The sequence below is a fragment of the Melopsittacus undulatus genome, chromosome Z (assembly GCF_012275295.1).
Source record: "Melopsittacus undulatus isolate bMelUnd1 chromosome Z, bMelUnd1.mat.Z, whole genome shotgun sequence".
NCBI lineage: Eukaryota > Metazoa > Chordata > Aves > Psittaciformes > Psittaculidae > Melopsittacus > Melopsittacus undulatus.
The window spans coordinates 9,588,936-9,605,052 of record NC_047557.1 but is presented as its reverse complement, the minus strand read 5'-3'; the positions used below and the strand labels follow the sequence as shown (position 1 = coordinate 9,605,052).

The 16,117-nt window shown below is 43.6% G+C and overlaps 1 protein-coding gene across 4 annotated transcripts in view; it reads left to right on the top strand.

The window, feature by feature from the left end:
• FAM219A (family with sequence similarity 219 member A) overlaps positions 1-16,117 on the top strand; it is an 84,383-nt gene that overhangs the window by 48,451 nt on the left and 19,815 nt on the right. For 2 of the 4 annotated variants that reach the window (XM_005143144.3, XM_005143145.2), the window contains exon 2: positions 919-1,018. In XM_005143144.3, the coding sequence (XP_005143201.1) occupies positions 919-1,018 (100 nt within the window). The remainder of the gene's footprint in view (positions 1-918; positions 1,019-16,117) is intronic. The other 2 variants (XM_005143147.2, XM_005143146.2) reach the window with 1 other exon arrangement.

Here is a 16,117-nt window from a genome sequence, read left to right as displayed (position 1 = left end):
TGTGGTAAATCCAAATTTACATACAGATATAGGTGTATGTATGTGCATGCATGTCCAATTTAGTTTCTAGCTTCGTGGAGGGGAAAAGTGAACATGTTTGAAAACATTTTTAATTGTCATGATGGTGCTGAGTAGAGGGAGTTCCAACAGGTGTGAAGTTTGCTTGAAAGGACTTCAAATATTCTTAGATACTGGTAGAAGTGCTTGAATTGGTAGTTTGTCTCTCTCTGAACCCTTTGGTGTGCTGTAGCAGAGACCACGTGGATTAGGTTGTATGCAGGTAGGCCTGATGGGGAGCTTTGGCTTTTGGGAGCATTTCAGTGACAGAGAATGATGCTGTGCTGCTGACAGATAACTGGGATTAAATCTTCCCAGTTAGCCATGAAAGTGATTCAGTATTGGAAGTACAGGTGTCTTTATTCTTCTCCCAAGAGGACTGGAGATTGAATTCTCCCATTCATTCCGTCCTCATTCCTTCTGAGCTGGACTTTCACAAAGAGCTGGTCACAAACTTTCTAGTTTTAATCATGAGGTTGACTGGTCCACCTGGGACTTGGCTGAAACTGTAAGTGTTCCTAGTGCAACACCCCACAGTCATCACATGAAAATGGTTCAGGACTGGAGCCAGCTCAGGCTGAATTTGAACTGGTGAACCACCCTCCACATTATATTCCCAATATCATCCATCATGGAAGTCTGTTGTTGAAATCTGGCTTTTTCAGAGGTACTTTCAGCGTACTAAATGTGCTTCCAAACTCCTGTGGTTTGCCTCTCAGTTTCAGCCATTCAAAACACTGGCATGTTCTTTGTTCACTCTGAATGCGGGTGGGGATGGACTTGCCTAACAGCATGTTAGGGAAGAGACTGCGTAACTTTTAGCTAAACCATTCTGTTTTGTTTCCTTTTGTCTTTCAACAGGATCCAACAGCTGCATCTATTTCGGACAGAGATTGTGATACAAGGGAGGGAGAGACTGTAGCCATGAACTATAAGCCATCCCCACTTCAAGTGAAATTAGGTGAGTCTGCTGATGGAAAGTGAAAAGGCTGAATCCAAGGTCTGAAATACAATGAGGTGCTCATGGGATCGTATGCAGATCTCCACGTATGTGGCTGAACAAGCCAGCTTGGATCAAACAACTCTCAGAGCAGTTTTATCATTGTAATTCTGCTGCTGAGGGAACTGACCTACAAACATGTAAGGACCCTGTACCTTGGGCTGTGATAGAGGAAAGAAAGCTGTTCCTTGAAAGGAAGACATAGCTTTTTAAACCCACAGATTTTTATCAAGCTATGATCAAGGCTTGGCCAGATACAGAATGTAGATAATATAGAGGGACTGTAAAAAAGGAGAGAAGACAGAATAACTGCAAACAAAAGGGAAGGGATCAGAGACTTGGGCCACTACCAGGAAAAGACAGAGCTGTGTTACTGTGAGGACTTGTAGGTCTGTAAAGGTTCACGTACCTCATTCTGTTTCTGAGCAATAGTTTTTAAGTTCTGGAAGCAGAATCATCCAGTGAGCACAATACACTGCTTCCTTGCAAGGCTAATGCTTACAGGAGGACAGCAGTTCATACGTGGCTGTTCTGCCTCCAAAACCTGGACCACTAGTGTGCCACACAGCCTCAAGAACCTGATGAAGGAGCAGTGTGCTTTTTGCTTAGAATGTGGATATAAAATAGAATCTTAAATCTGAAAAAAACTTGCAATGGGATCAGGAAGCAGTCCCCTGATTGTCCCTCACATCAGTACAAATGACCCTGAGAGGGTGCTGCTGGAGCTTATTGAGGGTGACTGTGCCATGTTGGGAAGGCTTTGAAAGAAGTGGGTTCCTACATGTTCACTGGAATAATACTGACCTCTACCAAATGAGTGATAGGGAAGGTTATCAGACAGTTAAGGTTTCAAAAAGACTGGGGGAAGTTTGAGGCATTGAAATTTGATTATGAAGAGATGTTCTTAACAGATAGGTTTTACCCAAGCACCTACAATACTACTGCAAACACTGGTGTTGGCCTCATTTTTAAGAGCAGCTTAAAGAAACACCAGGAAAAGGCCAGGGAACACTTGGGAAGTCTCTAGGCTCTGCCTGAGTATGTGGTAAATGGAACAGTCAAACTAATGTGTTCATAGCAGTACAGAAAGGAATGTCGCAGAGTAGACCCATAAACAGCAAAGGAAAATATAGTAGATGAATTGGCAAGATCTCACTGCACGTGTGACTAGGAAGGAGAAGACAGAAAGTTGGATATGCAAATGCAGCAAGATTATGCAGCAGAGAGAAGGACCTTGAGCTACTTATATAGATAGGTATGAGCAAGTGCATTGGGACAAGAAGATGTGTCCTGCAGTTGCAGTCATGAATACTCTAAAGCCAGTGGCTGCTTCTCAGGAAAAGGCAGGGAGCAGCAATATGTGTTATTGACAGCACAAGTCACAGTTTGGAATTAAATGAAAAAGTAATTTGAGGTACCTCTAAGTGTTTAAGCAAAGCCAGTAGGTTGAGAAACCCAGGAACTTAAAACACATCAGATAATGTGTTTTGAGAAGGAGAAAGTATCAGATGAAAGGGCATTGCTAATGAAGTGTTTATTAATGATTTTGACACAAAATGCATGATTCTGCAAAGAAAATTTAGTCATAGCATATTTGGAAGACAAAAGTACAACAAAGACTGTGAAATACCACAGAGAAAACACATGAAAACTAGAATAATAGAAATGAGAAAAATATGACAGGGAAAACTCAGTCTGATGTAAACTTGAATTTAGCAACTGGAGGTGACTAAGAGGAAGCTTGTTACATTAGCTGAGTGCAAGACAACTGATTATTACAATGGACTAATACATGAAAGTATTCCACAATTGCATAGCTTACCATATTTTTCCCAAGATCAGATACCACAGAATGTTTAGTCGTTCTTCCAGAACTTATGCTTTTCCACACAGGGAATATTGTATTTCACTTACTCACTGCTGAATGCTGCTGTTCATCAGTAGAGAGGCAAAAGGAGGTATTGGAAGAGTCTGAACACTTTTTGCGATAGATAGAGGTGTAGTATTGCCAGGACCTCATTTCCAGCTAGTGATCCTGTGTGGTTTACACTCAATGCAGACCACTATATACTCATAGAATCAGAGAATAATTAGGATTGGAAATGACCTCAAGATCATCTAGTACAACCCCCCTGCCATGGGCAGGGACACCTCACACTAAACCATGTCACCCAAGGCTCTGTCCAACCTGGCCTTGAACACCAGGAGGGATGGAGCATTCACAACCTCCCTGGGCAACCCATTCCAGTGCCTCACCACCCTCACATTAAAGAACTTCTTCCTTATATCCAATCTAAATTTCCCCTGTTTAAGTTTTAACCCATTACCCCTCGTCCTATCACTACAGTCCCTAAAGAATAGTCCCTCCCCAGCATCCCTGTAGGCCCCTTTCAGATACTGGAAGGCTGCTATGAGGTCTCCATGCAGCCTTCTCTTCTCCAGGCTAGAGAAACCTACGTGCTTAAGAGGAATTGTCTTGCAAGGCTGCCAAACATCATCTTGCCTTGTCTCCAGAGAGAAATCTGCTCAAACATCTCTCACTCTGCCTGTGGAGACAGCATGCCTCTTTAATTAGGTGCACACATATCTAGTGACATTTGGACTGATGCTCTACTCTTAGCTATACTCAGATAAACTCTGAATTACCTGTGGCAAAATGAGGCTAACGGTATTGTCTGTAGCCAGGGTAGCATGCCTTTAATCCACATCGACTCTTGCTGCTGTTATTCTTAAAATCTGCCCAGCCTTTACAATTTCCAAGCAGTTTAATGGCTCTCATCTCCTAGCTCTGGCCCCTGTTCCTCCAACTAGACTTTTTTGTCTCTTCTTCATTAAACTTGTCAGGATTTGGGTTGTTTTTTTAACCTCTTTAAAGCTAGAAAGAGTTAAAGTAATACATAAATGTTTGACAGCTTAACTGGCAGAGCCATTGTTTGGGATGGTAGCAACTAGGGTTTTAATCCTATTGTGGGTTTTCCATATGGGTAGTGGCATTTTTCACTGTTAAATCAGAATCAATTGTTCAAATGTCAAATGTTCGGATGCAAGGTTGATAAATGTCATTTTTCACTCCATGAAGATTCATATATAAATCTGTCACATGTGCTTGCTGGAAGCTTGGTTCAAGTGAGCTCAGTTAAATACCAACCCAGCATGAATACAACTTTTGCTTCCAGAGGCTGCAGTGATTGAAGTGTGACAGAAGGAATTTACTGTGCTGCATGCATGGAACACAGATACATCCTACTGCTCGAATGGTCTTTTCCTCTGTTGTTTCTCCCCCTCTGAATAAATACATTTGGCCTTGTGTTTGCTTTGAGAGTCAGTTAGATAGAAGAAAAACTTTGCAGCTGACATATTTCTAGTGAATTCCTAAGGATTACACCTGGTTTATAAATGGATAGTAAAACATTTATCTTGCTGCTGGGAACACGACAAAAAAGAGGAAAGCCTCACGCCAACTGGAAATAACATCTCCCAGTTCATGTAGTTAATCATCCTAAACCTTTATTGATATTATGTCCATATTAATTATGTATTTCTTACTTTTCTAACACTCCCATTTCATCTTTCTGTCAGGAACTGCTTCTTTCGGTCTGTAAAATCACTTGATAAGGAGGCTCCTGGCACAGGGGAGAGAACGAGGGAAGTCTGGGTATACATTAGCGCTTAGTGTGGATGTCTCCAGCACATCCTTATTAGGAGGCATGTCCAGATGGAGCATATACCACAAGCTTTGTGAAAACAGAAGAGAGTTGTGAGAAGGAGAGATGGAGGAACAGAATAATCCCCAAGTGTAAGTCTCAGGGGCACCATATCCACTAGAAAGCAATGGATCCTCCTGGGATCCCCAGGAGATGAGATATTATTTTAATGAAGCTTATGCCATCTGTTTTTCTATTTTGCATTTTTAATTTCTCTTCCCTATTCTGAAATCCCCATGCAGACAGTCTGTCTGCCTTATCTAGCAGTCAGTGACGTTACAGATTGTGTTAAAACAGAATGGGCAATGTGGCAGTTGGTTGCAGTGCTACAGAACAAGCTGCTGTGGTGATGAGGGTTTGTGGCAGTGGCATCTTCATCACACCAGGAATATGGCTGTAAATCCTAACTACTGTTTTGTTCCCCTCCAAGGTTAGATCTCATGCTGGTACTTATCTTACCAGGAATACCAGAAAGCACAGTGGCTGATTCTGGTCAACCCCATAAGGAGAAGCAAGTGTCATAAAGTTGCTTTTAGTGTCAGCTGCTGTGGATCAAGTATGTAATCAATCCACCAGCCTAACCAGGAGCTTTCCTTGCTTCAAGAGGCAGGAAGCTATTGTAACACTAACAGAGGAGAGCTATTTCACTAATTAATAGGGTATGAACACATTCCTCCTGCCAGCTGCATTGTAGGATGTTGCTTTTTTTCTCTAGGAGACACAGTGCAGGTCAGCCACAGCCCAGCTACTTCTGGGAAAGACATTCTTTTCACCAGGAGCCTTAACCTATTGCTAGGGTGAGCATAAAAGCCTCTTGAGTCACCCCAGTCTGGCCTTTTGGCTTTTTCTATAGCAAGGAGGAGATGAGAGCAAGTGAATGGCCATAGTGGGGCCTGAGCCAAGCAGATGGCTCAGGGAGAGGTGAAGGAAGTCTTATTATTCACATAATCTCTTCTCTGCCCAACCTGTAGCTGTGCCTGGGATTGCTCCCACCCAGGTGTAGGACCTTGCACTTGGCATGGTTAAACTTCATGAGGTTGGCATCAGCCCACCTCACAAGTGTGTCAAGGTCCCTCTGGATGGCATTCCTTCCCTCCAGTGTATCAACCGAACCACACAGCTTGGTGTCATCGGCAAACTTGCTGAGGGCACACTCAATCCCACTGTACATGTCACTGACAAAGATGTTGAACAAGACCAGTCCCAACACCGATCCCTGAGGGACACCACTCGTTACTGGTTTCCAGCCGGACATTGAACCATTGACCACAACTCTTTGAGTGCGACCATCCAGCCAGTTCTTTATCCACTGAGTGCTCCACCTATCAAATTGATGTCTCTCCAGTTTAGAGACAAGGATGTCATGTGGGACAGTGTCGAACACTTTGCACAAGTCCAGGTTGATTGACGTCAACTGCTTTGCCCCTGTCCATCACTTCTATAGCCCCATCATAGAAGGCCACCAAAGTGGTCAGGAAATGTCGCATGTTGTTCTCTGGTGTGCTTGATTTGGACAAAACTGAGAATCTGATTTATGTCTGGGTCCCATCTTGGTGGAGACTGAAGTGGGCAGAGGAGATAATCAATTTAGAGACAGAGGCTGATGACAAATCTGTGGTATTAGCTTCTACCCTCCAGCCTGCTGCTGGAAGGTGAAGACTGAAGTGGACAGAGGAGATAATTGATTTAGAGACAGAGGCTGGTGACAAATCTATGATGTTAGTTCCTACCTTCCAGCCTGCTGCTGTGTATTCATGGCAGATATTGAATTGCTGTACAATCAGGGAGGAGTAGTACTGGGAATATCATTCAATGAGCTGAGAACTGCAAAGACCTCAGGGTTCAACATAAAATTGGTACATTCGTGGTTGAAACTTTACAGATGGTCTCTAATCCTGGTAAAGAACAGAATGCCTTTATCTCCTCATGTTTCTCATGAGACTGATCTTTCAGTTGATGTAGTTATTTAACCCCTCTCCTGGGGCTGGGTGTGGGTTCAGAGCTTGTTCCAAAGTATTTCCATTGAAAAACTTAAACAGGGGAAGTTTAGATTGGATATAAGGAAGAAATTCTTTATTGTGAGGATGGTGAGGTACTGGAATGGGTTGCCCAGGGAGGTTGTGAATGCTCCATCCCTGTTGGTGTTCAAGGCCAGGTTGGACAGAGCCTTGGGTGACACGGTTTAGTGTGAGGTGTCCCTGCCCATGGCAGGGGGGCTGGAACTTGATGATCTTAAGGTCCTTTCCAACCCTAACTATTCTGTGATTCTATGATAAAATCCAGAAAGCACACAGCAGAGCATCCTATCCCAGAGCTCCTCAGAAGGATGCCTTGCTCAGAAATCCCATTCCATAGTGCTCTTGCAGCAGATCAAGATGAAAAACTGGCACTGGGAGATGCAGCCCAACCCCCAGACTTCTAAAGTTTTCACAGAGAAGACAGAATAGTAAGGGGAGGTTGTACCAGGCTGGACAAATCAATGCCATTAGTGTATCCTTTTGTCAGTACCTCAAGTACTGTCTATTCCCAGTTGTGTTTCTATAACAAGGCGATTAATGCTAATTAGGTATAGCATCTGTTGTTTCTGGGAAGAAGCTCTGCAGGTAAATTAGGGATACGTTTCATAAAGAAGCTCCCACTCTTAAGCTGGGTCCCCAGGTTCCACCTCTGTTGACAAAACTGCACATTTCCATATCCATAACTGTTTACATGGCGACCTCAAGTGACATCATTACCTTAAGTGCACAGAGCCGTGTTCATCCCTTAGGAGCACCCATTTCCTTGAACACTGTCTGTGTCTTGTATGGGGGGAGGCGGGTGGTAGTGTGGAAGCCAGAGTACAGTGGCAGTGTAGCACTGCTATTGATTTTCTTCATGAAGATGGAAGCGTAGCCTACCACTCAGAGGCCTCCTGAGGCTTGGGAGGAATTTATTTAAACATTATTTCATGTGTTATTACTCTTCCCATTTATAATAGCAATTGCGTACACAATTTATTGTAGCATCCTTCCTGTAGTGTATCTCCAGGGTCTTTTTGGAGGGGATGAGAGAATGAACAGTTGCATCACATTAAGGGCAGTAAGGCTGTCTGCAGACAGAACAGCAAAGAGGAGGGCAGGAAAACAGTTGTGGCAGGCGTATTATTGCAGGTTAGTTAGAGGAGAAATAGAAGGGCAGAAAGGAAGAGGTGTGTGAGACACTGCAGCTGACACAGGCTTGGGTAAACAGTAAAGCTATGAAGAGAAACTGGAAGAGAGCAATTCACTGGAATTCAGCAGAGTGCTCTGGGGAGGAGGGAGTATGTTAGTGGGTGAGACAGAAGGAAGGGAGGTACCAGTCAGCAAATCCCAGGAGCAGAGCCCAAGTACATGAATATGAGCATGATGTGGCGTGATGTTCACCAAACGAGCCTACTATTTCTGTCACTACAATTAGCTTGCCACCCCACCAGTATTTTACTGGTCTTTCCCATTCCTCCACCATCATATGTGCACCTCTCCCATGACATGTTAGGGGGAACCCACAGACTTAACAAGCCAGTAGGCACACATCTTGTGTTGTACACATCACTCATGGCTAGTACACATTCAGATAAGAGGTCATGAAGGAGAAAGCTTTAAGTTAGCTGAATAATTTTGTTGAGCATTATAGAATCATAGAATAGTTTGGGTTGGAAAGGACCTTAAGATCATCCAGTTCCAACCCCCCTGCCATGAGCAGGGACACCTCACACTAAGCCATATCAGCCAAGGCTCTGTCCAGCCTGGCCTTGAACACTGCCAGGGATGGAGCATTCACAACTTCCTTGGGAAACCCATTCCAGTGCCTCACCACCCTAATGGTTAAGAACTTCCTCCATATATCTAACCTGAACTTCTCCTGTTTAAGTTTGAATCCGAATTTAAACTTATCTGGTTATCCTTTATCCACCTCAGCTTTTCACAGTATCTACAGGTATGATGGTCCAGGAAAGAGAGAACCCTGAAGATCCACTTCTATGCAAATTATTTTACGTTGTAATGAGAACAGGCCAAAGCTTCTGCTGTCTGAATGGGTTTTTTTGCCTGAAGCAGAAGACCAGAGCTCCAAATCACAGGTTTTCTTTGTCCTGACCCACTGTAATCTGCCACCTTACATAGGAGCAGCAGCTCAGAGGTTGTGAGGCAAAACAAATCAAGTGGATTATTGAGATTCTCTGATAGAAGGAAGGAAACATTCAGTAATTAAAGTAGTGATGAGAATAAAAACTACCTGGTCTAGCAAAGCCTAACCCCAGCAGGCAGCACCACAGCAGTGATAGGCTGATGGTCTGTTCAGAAGTCTCATTATACTTTCATCATTGTTCTCTATCAAATACTTAGAAAACTGGTTTAAAGGAGAGTGATGACCAAAAGGTGATCTTCACCTTGTTCCTGAAATTAAAAAGTCTAACACCAGCTGAGTTAACAAGTCTGCCTGCTCAGGTGTTGGCATCTCTGACAAAGCAACACAGAAAATGGCACTAGTACTTTTTCTGGCTTCTCCGAACCCTGTGTCCTTAAATGTAGGTTCCACCTGGTCCCCTGGCCCACTGCAGGGGAATATTTCCCTGATTCTGGATTATCCAGGATTTACTATTTCTGTAATCCCTTTTGATGTCTCCATAGGTAGATGAGTTTAGGCATAGCACTCAATGGAAGCAAGTAGAGCCCAGTGTAATTAATGTAAACTGGCTCCAGAGCAGATCACAGCATCTGTGGACAGTATTGGATGATTATACTTTTAATGTGTTTGATTTATTAATGATGAGCCTTAAACAGTACCTGGTGGTTAATTGAATTTGTTCTGACTATTCAGTGACATGGGTTTGTCCTTTGTCTTCTCTGAGCTGCACACTCAGCTCTTAGCCAGGAAAGGTTACTGTCTGCTTATTGAGTGTTGGAGCTAAAATGCTCCATCAGCAGATAAGGCTCTGTTAAATAGAAATAATACACAGAGTTTTGCTGGTATGTGATGTTCACTGCAGTTCTTGTTTATCCACTATCCTTTACATACAGACCATGCTCACAGCACCCTGTTAAACTTTGTGTTGCTTTTCTGAGATCTTAAAGGATCCTTTGGAGCTCAGAAGAACACACAAACCTTCGTGTGCCACAGCAGAAGAGCAGGACAGATGAGGAGGTCCTCGATAGCATGTGTCATGTCAACATCAGGGTCCTGATTAGGTAAGGGTACTGTTGTGGTCTTGGATGCAGAACTCAGCTGAGTATAACCAGAGAAACACCCAAGGAGCCCTTCTCCTCTGAACCCAGGGACAGCCGTGGCTCCAAGTATAGCTGACAGCATTACTGGCAGACAGAGCCCAGTGTGCCAGGCCCAGCAAATGATGCAGCTAAAGCACCACCTGCATGGCCAAGCTCCTAATGTGGCAGTTAGGGAGATGTCCTACATGAAATGGTGAAGAGGAAGGATGGAAGCAGCAGTAACGAACTAAGCACGTTTTTTGCCCAGTTAGTAACTGTCAGACTTCATCATATCCATCGTTTTTGGTTCAGAGGCCTGGGGAGGAGCAATTCCCAAAAGCAGGGGACAGCACAGAAGAAACCACAAAGGTTTCATGAAGTGAGGACTGACTGAAGCAGGTCATGGAGCAATATGGACCTATGTGAAGTGCATGCAAAAGAGGCTGTTGCCCTGGTTAGCAGACGTTAGAAGCAACTCTACTGCAACTTCATCTGTTCTCAGTATGTCAGCTTGGTGGCCAGGGATACCACCAGCCTCTTATACCAGTCAAACCACTGCTTTATGGAGTTTTAGGACCAGGAATTAAGCTGCAGTGCAGATGATGGGACTAGTTGTGCAAAGAGGCTTCTGGATCTGTGAGTCTTTGGCACTTCTGTTTTTCTGTTCCGGATGGCAGTCATTCTCTATAAAACAGGTCACACAGAAGGAAAATAAAGCTGGTTTTATAGGTGCCATATATTTACCAAGACAAGATTTTATTTAAGAAGTTGTAAAGTCACAGCAGTAATTGAACAGACTAATCCCATTTCTCCAGTTGTTAAACATGACTGTCGTTCGAAAAGCTTTAATTACTGCTTGAGTCGTGGCTGAAAAGCTTGTGCTAGGGGTAGGCATTTATTGCATCGTCATGGAAATGAGATGTCATGGTCTGGTGCTGCGCAAAATAGCTGCAGTTTTGAATCTTCTTCCAGAAGGAGAATTGGGAATTCATCAGATTTTAAAACATTTGAGCATTTTTCAGCCTTTTTCTGAACTGACCTAAAGAAAAACCATGCCCCATAAACAACATTTGCATCCTCTCTCCATGTCCAGTTAAAAGGGAAGAGGAATGAAAACAATTACATTCTTGGCAGGTAGATTCAAGTCTTCATATATTTGCTCAAAGAATCATCTCCAGCTTCTCCTGTGTAGCCATTGCAAACCATTCATCTCTGCCTCCAGCCTCAGCACAGTACAAGTAACAGATTCCTGTCCTCTCCACTCTGCTTTGCAAATTGTTCCTTTTCCAGGCTTCCTCCCACTTTCTGTATCAGTGAAATCATCCATCATTCCCTCCCCTCCCTGTTCACTGCTTACCTTGAGAAGTGATTCAGCCTAAGCTGTTGCAAATGGGGAACTGTACTGTGAAGTGTCACTGTTTATAGCACAGTAAAGTAAATTCTCTATGGGTTTTAAGGCAATTCTACCTTAAACCCAAAACTATCATGTTATGTTTGCTGTAACGTTAAGTTTTTCTACCTTCTGCTCTAAATGGAAGACAATACCCAATTTTTACAGACAATCTACATGTTCTCTTCTTTGCTCACTGCTAGGAAATTGGTACAATCAAGTCAGCAAGTACTGATGTCTTTTGGAGGAATGATGCAGTTCTCCTGTCCAGCGCATGAGCCATGAGTAAGCAGCATTCTCTGGCTATGAGAATGAAGTTTAATCACATCAGGTGTTTCAGAGCTGCAACTTGCTGGCAGCCCCTTCACTGCAATGGAGCTCCCAAGAAACACCAGCCACTCCATGCCTGAAAATAGCCCCTCTATCCCCCATCACTATCCAGCCCCAAACTAAGAGCAGATTTTCAGAACAGAAGGAAATGCTTTATTTTAAATACTGGTTGTTAGATTAGGGGCTTGATAAAAGAGATGAATAGCACAAGTGAGACAATTGTACTTTGTGTAAGTTCATCTGAGAAACCATCTTTGACATATTAAATAACACTGTGCTAAAAATATAGCTTGAACAAGGCTAGCATATTTAATATTTAAAATGATGCTGTTGGGCATGGGTAGTTTGAATCCAGAACAGAAGCCACTTTTAAAATAAAGGGTTTTTTCAGGTTTTGCTTACAATTTTCAAACTAAAAACAAGTGTCTTGGTCTTAAGAACTCCCTAGTAAACCCTAGCACTATTTTGCAATTATTTGTAATTTCGGTAAAACAATGTGTACTTGGTCACAAAATAGCTGTGCCTCTTTGAGCTACTAATTTTCAGCCAGAACATGGATGACGCAAGTTAAATTCCTTTTTTCTGCATGAATGCTTTAACCATCAGGACGAAATGTGGGTTTACGCAGCCTCTGATCTGTGGGGCAGGGGGTGAAGCAAAATGTGACAGTGAATCTTCAACATAGTTTTTTCTGTGCAGGCAGATGTTATGATTTTAGTTCCTCTCAGCTCACAAAGCTGACTCACTTCTGCCTATATGCAGAAGAGCTACAATACATGACAGTCCTTGAATCTGGCTTTGGGTTCTTTGGACAGTCCGTTGGGTATTTCTCTTCGTGGAATGAGGATGACCAATAGCACAAGGAGGTGATCTCAGCTCCTTTGTTGCCAGCATTCTTCTTTCTGTCTGCAATTAAACATCCATGGGTACATGGGAGTTTCCACCTCCCTAGAAAGCAGTGTCATGGCTGCATTAGAAAAAGCTGTGACTGCTTTGGGCCTTAGTGACTGGGTGAATTGAAGCATCCAGGGGGGCTACAGGACATGCATCTGACCTGGAACCAGGCTGTAATTCCTCTCCTTCAGGGCAGAAAGAGAAAGCAGAATGGGCAGAAGGAGGCAGTGACTGCTGTCTGCATTTATCTGGTAACGATCCTCAGACAGGGGATAACGAGGGTAATCTGGAGAGATGTAAAAAGAGTGGAAAAGCTTCATGAAGCTTCATCTGTGCTGGTGAGGAATGATACCAACACGCCTGATTTGGCAGTAAATTGCCTGTAGTATCTATTGGGTACTTCATTCCCAACCTGTTCCTTTTCTCACCTTAATCACTATAAGAACATCCTTTTTCACTGTGAGGACAGTCAAGCACTGAAGAACTTTTCCCAGGGAGGTAGTGGCATCTCCATTCTTGAAGGGGTTTGAAAACCTGATTGAATAAAGCTCAGAGTCTGATCCCATAGCTGCTCCTGCTTTGAGGAGGACATTGGGATGGGAAGGTCCTGAGGACCCTTCCAAATTGAAGTATCCTGTGAACTTATTCCTAGTTAGGACTGCAGTTATATAGATGTCATATACTTTCTACTTGCTACTGAAAAAGCCTGTCTAAGTCCTATCTAGTTATTCTCTTGAGTTCCCAACATAAGCATCGTAGGTAGTAATTTCCAGAGGTAAATTTAGGTAACCTGCATACATTTGCACGAAGCAGTCCTCTTCCATCAGCACTGGTATGCCCACTTGTAAACAAGAGAAACCCAATTGCTACTTGATTTTCACTCCATTAAAAATGTTCCTTCTCCTTAATTCACCCTCCTCGATTGTACAGTGATTGAATTTTAGAGTGTATTAGAACTAATTTTCTCCTCTACTTGTATCTCTGGTAAGACTCCAGTGTACAGACAGAGAAATTGTTCTTCTACAGACACGTTTCCTTACTTGCATTTTATCCATAGCTCTTGATGCTGAGTGCTCTTTTAATAGCGGGAGGCAGCTCATTTCTTGTACCCACTATGTCCTAGCAAAACAAGGGCATTCACAGAATGTACCCATGGAATATTACAAAGCAGAACCAAATTCCAGGTGGTTGTGCACATGTTTATGTGAGGTGCAGCACAGGTGACAAGCAAGCAGCCCCTAAGGCAGCTGTACAACACCACCATTTCATACGACAATTTGAGCTGTTCCAAGCATTGGTGATGTCTCAACCAGCCAATTGGAAAATGCACTTCAATCTTAGATTGTCAGAGAGGGTTATTTCTGGTGTAATTTGGGGCTTTAAGGGGACTTTACAGGAAAAGATAATGACCCAGAGGCTGGCTGTCAGAGAGAGATCCCTACCTGCTGCATGCCAACAATAGTTATAAGAAAGAATCCTCCTGAATCCTCCCATCCCATGTTTTATTCTCATTTGCATCCATGCATTTTTTTTTCTGTAGGGCATGTGAATGAATGGATTTTAAGCAGAGAAAGTTAAAATCTGTCCTGGAGAATGAGGTCTACCATGTTAATAACTTGAAAAACAGTGGTTTGATCTTCTTATGAGGATTTCCAGGCAGGAGTGGAGGCAGTGGGCAGCAGTTCAAGATTGCTGAAGGTGTGGAGGTTGCCTTGGGAAAAAATGCATGCTGATGTGTCATCTATAGCCAAGAAGAAATAAATCCTTTTTCATGGTCTTGGAGTTTGGAACAAAGAGGTGCTTATGAAAAGCTGTTTGTTACATCTAACAAGGTTATGGAACAATACTGAAACTTTTCAAACAACAATAAAGCAACTCGTCATAGACCAGCTCCATTATCCAGAGGCAGAATCATAGAATTGTGAAAAACTAAGCAGAGGATATTTGAGGTTCTAAAAGTGAAGATTCGTGGGTCCTTTTATCTCAACAAATTATCTACTACAGCTTCCTGAGTACTCATCTGTAGCTACTGCTCAAAAGGGCCCTTAGCAGTGGTTACCAACAGGGCTGTTGAAAAGCTGAGTGCTCTTGAGCTGTGTTCTGTGGTGGAAACGGGGTTATGTTAGGTGGAAGAAAAGCACAAGCATTGGCATTTGTAAACAACTCCACTGTAAAACCTGTTCCTCGGGGCAGTCCTTCAGAGCCTCTGTGGTTACTGCATACAGATCCCTGTGCCTGTCCAGCAGAGCTGAAGTCACCCAAGTGACTTCAATTGGTAGCCTTTAAGTCATGGTCCTCAGAGATTTCCAAAGGGAGAGTGCCCCATGGGCACCATCTGCCCAGGCACTGCCTTTTGCTTTCTTCCTTCCCTTGGAGACTGCCAGATGTACCTGATAAACTGTCCCAGGGTGATGCCTTGCCACTTCCCCAGCACCTTGCACTGTTGCTGGTAGATGCTGGTTGACCTTCGTGAGGTCTGTTGCAGATGATGAGGTTATAGACCCAGTGGTGAATCCTGACTTTTCACAAGGTCAACCAAAGTAAGCAGAGTGCATTTAACACTGCTAGTAAACTATGAAAACCAGTCACTGTCCCAGCCCCCAGGACAAAGTGTGGTGGATTTAACCCCCAAATTTACCTCTCTGTGTTACTGGAATTCACTGTTGCAGAGCACCCTCATCAGCACAGAACCAGCAGGCGCATTTTTGCTGGAGTACTCATTCCAGTTCACTGCTTTTAAGCATCAAATTGATGCATTTACAGAGAAAAGACTTTCTGCCTCTGGTTTCCAATACCTTCCTCTCCAGAGATACTCGGAAGAGCGATGGCTCTCCATGCCTTTCCCACTACACTGCTGCAGAGGTGACACTGTCAGAGCTGCTCTGACAGCTGTGTCACAGAGCGCTCTGGAGAGGACATGCAGCTTGCCTTCCCTTATATTTTACAGGACCCTGGAGACGTGGTAGGAAGAAAACTTGTTCCTGTCATTGGGGTGAGCCAATGTGACTTAAGGTGCCCAGGGAACCGATGCAGGGGACAGAAAAATGCTAACTTGAATTGTTTTTCTGTCTCTCCTCATCTTTTATCCCTGTGAGCTCAAAGGCAGAACACATCCTCTCAATCAGATGGCTTTGCTGAGTCGTGTATGGGGTGATTGGGAAGTGATTCCTCCTTTCCTTCCCCCAGTGGACATGCTGCCCAAGGAGAGACTCCATTGAAGACAGCTCAGCAGGTCCTGTTGCCCCCAGATTTTGGCTTAAGTGCTATCTCTGGAAAGGACAAGGCAGTCTGTCCCTGGGATTCCTCCACATCTCCACTGGTGCTGAGCTGGAGAGAAGTTAAAGGTGCTTTATTCCCTGAAGCTTGGCATCACGTTTCTGTTCACCTTGCAAGCACAGTTGTTAGGAGCCACAAAGGCCTATTGAAAGCAGAGTTTATTTTCTGCCACCCTTTCCCTCTGTTCATGGCTTTTTTAAGTCCTTTTTGAGCACCAAATGTGCCAGCGTTGGTGGGGTGGAGG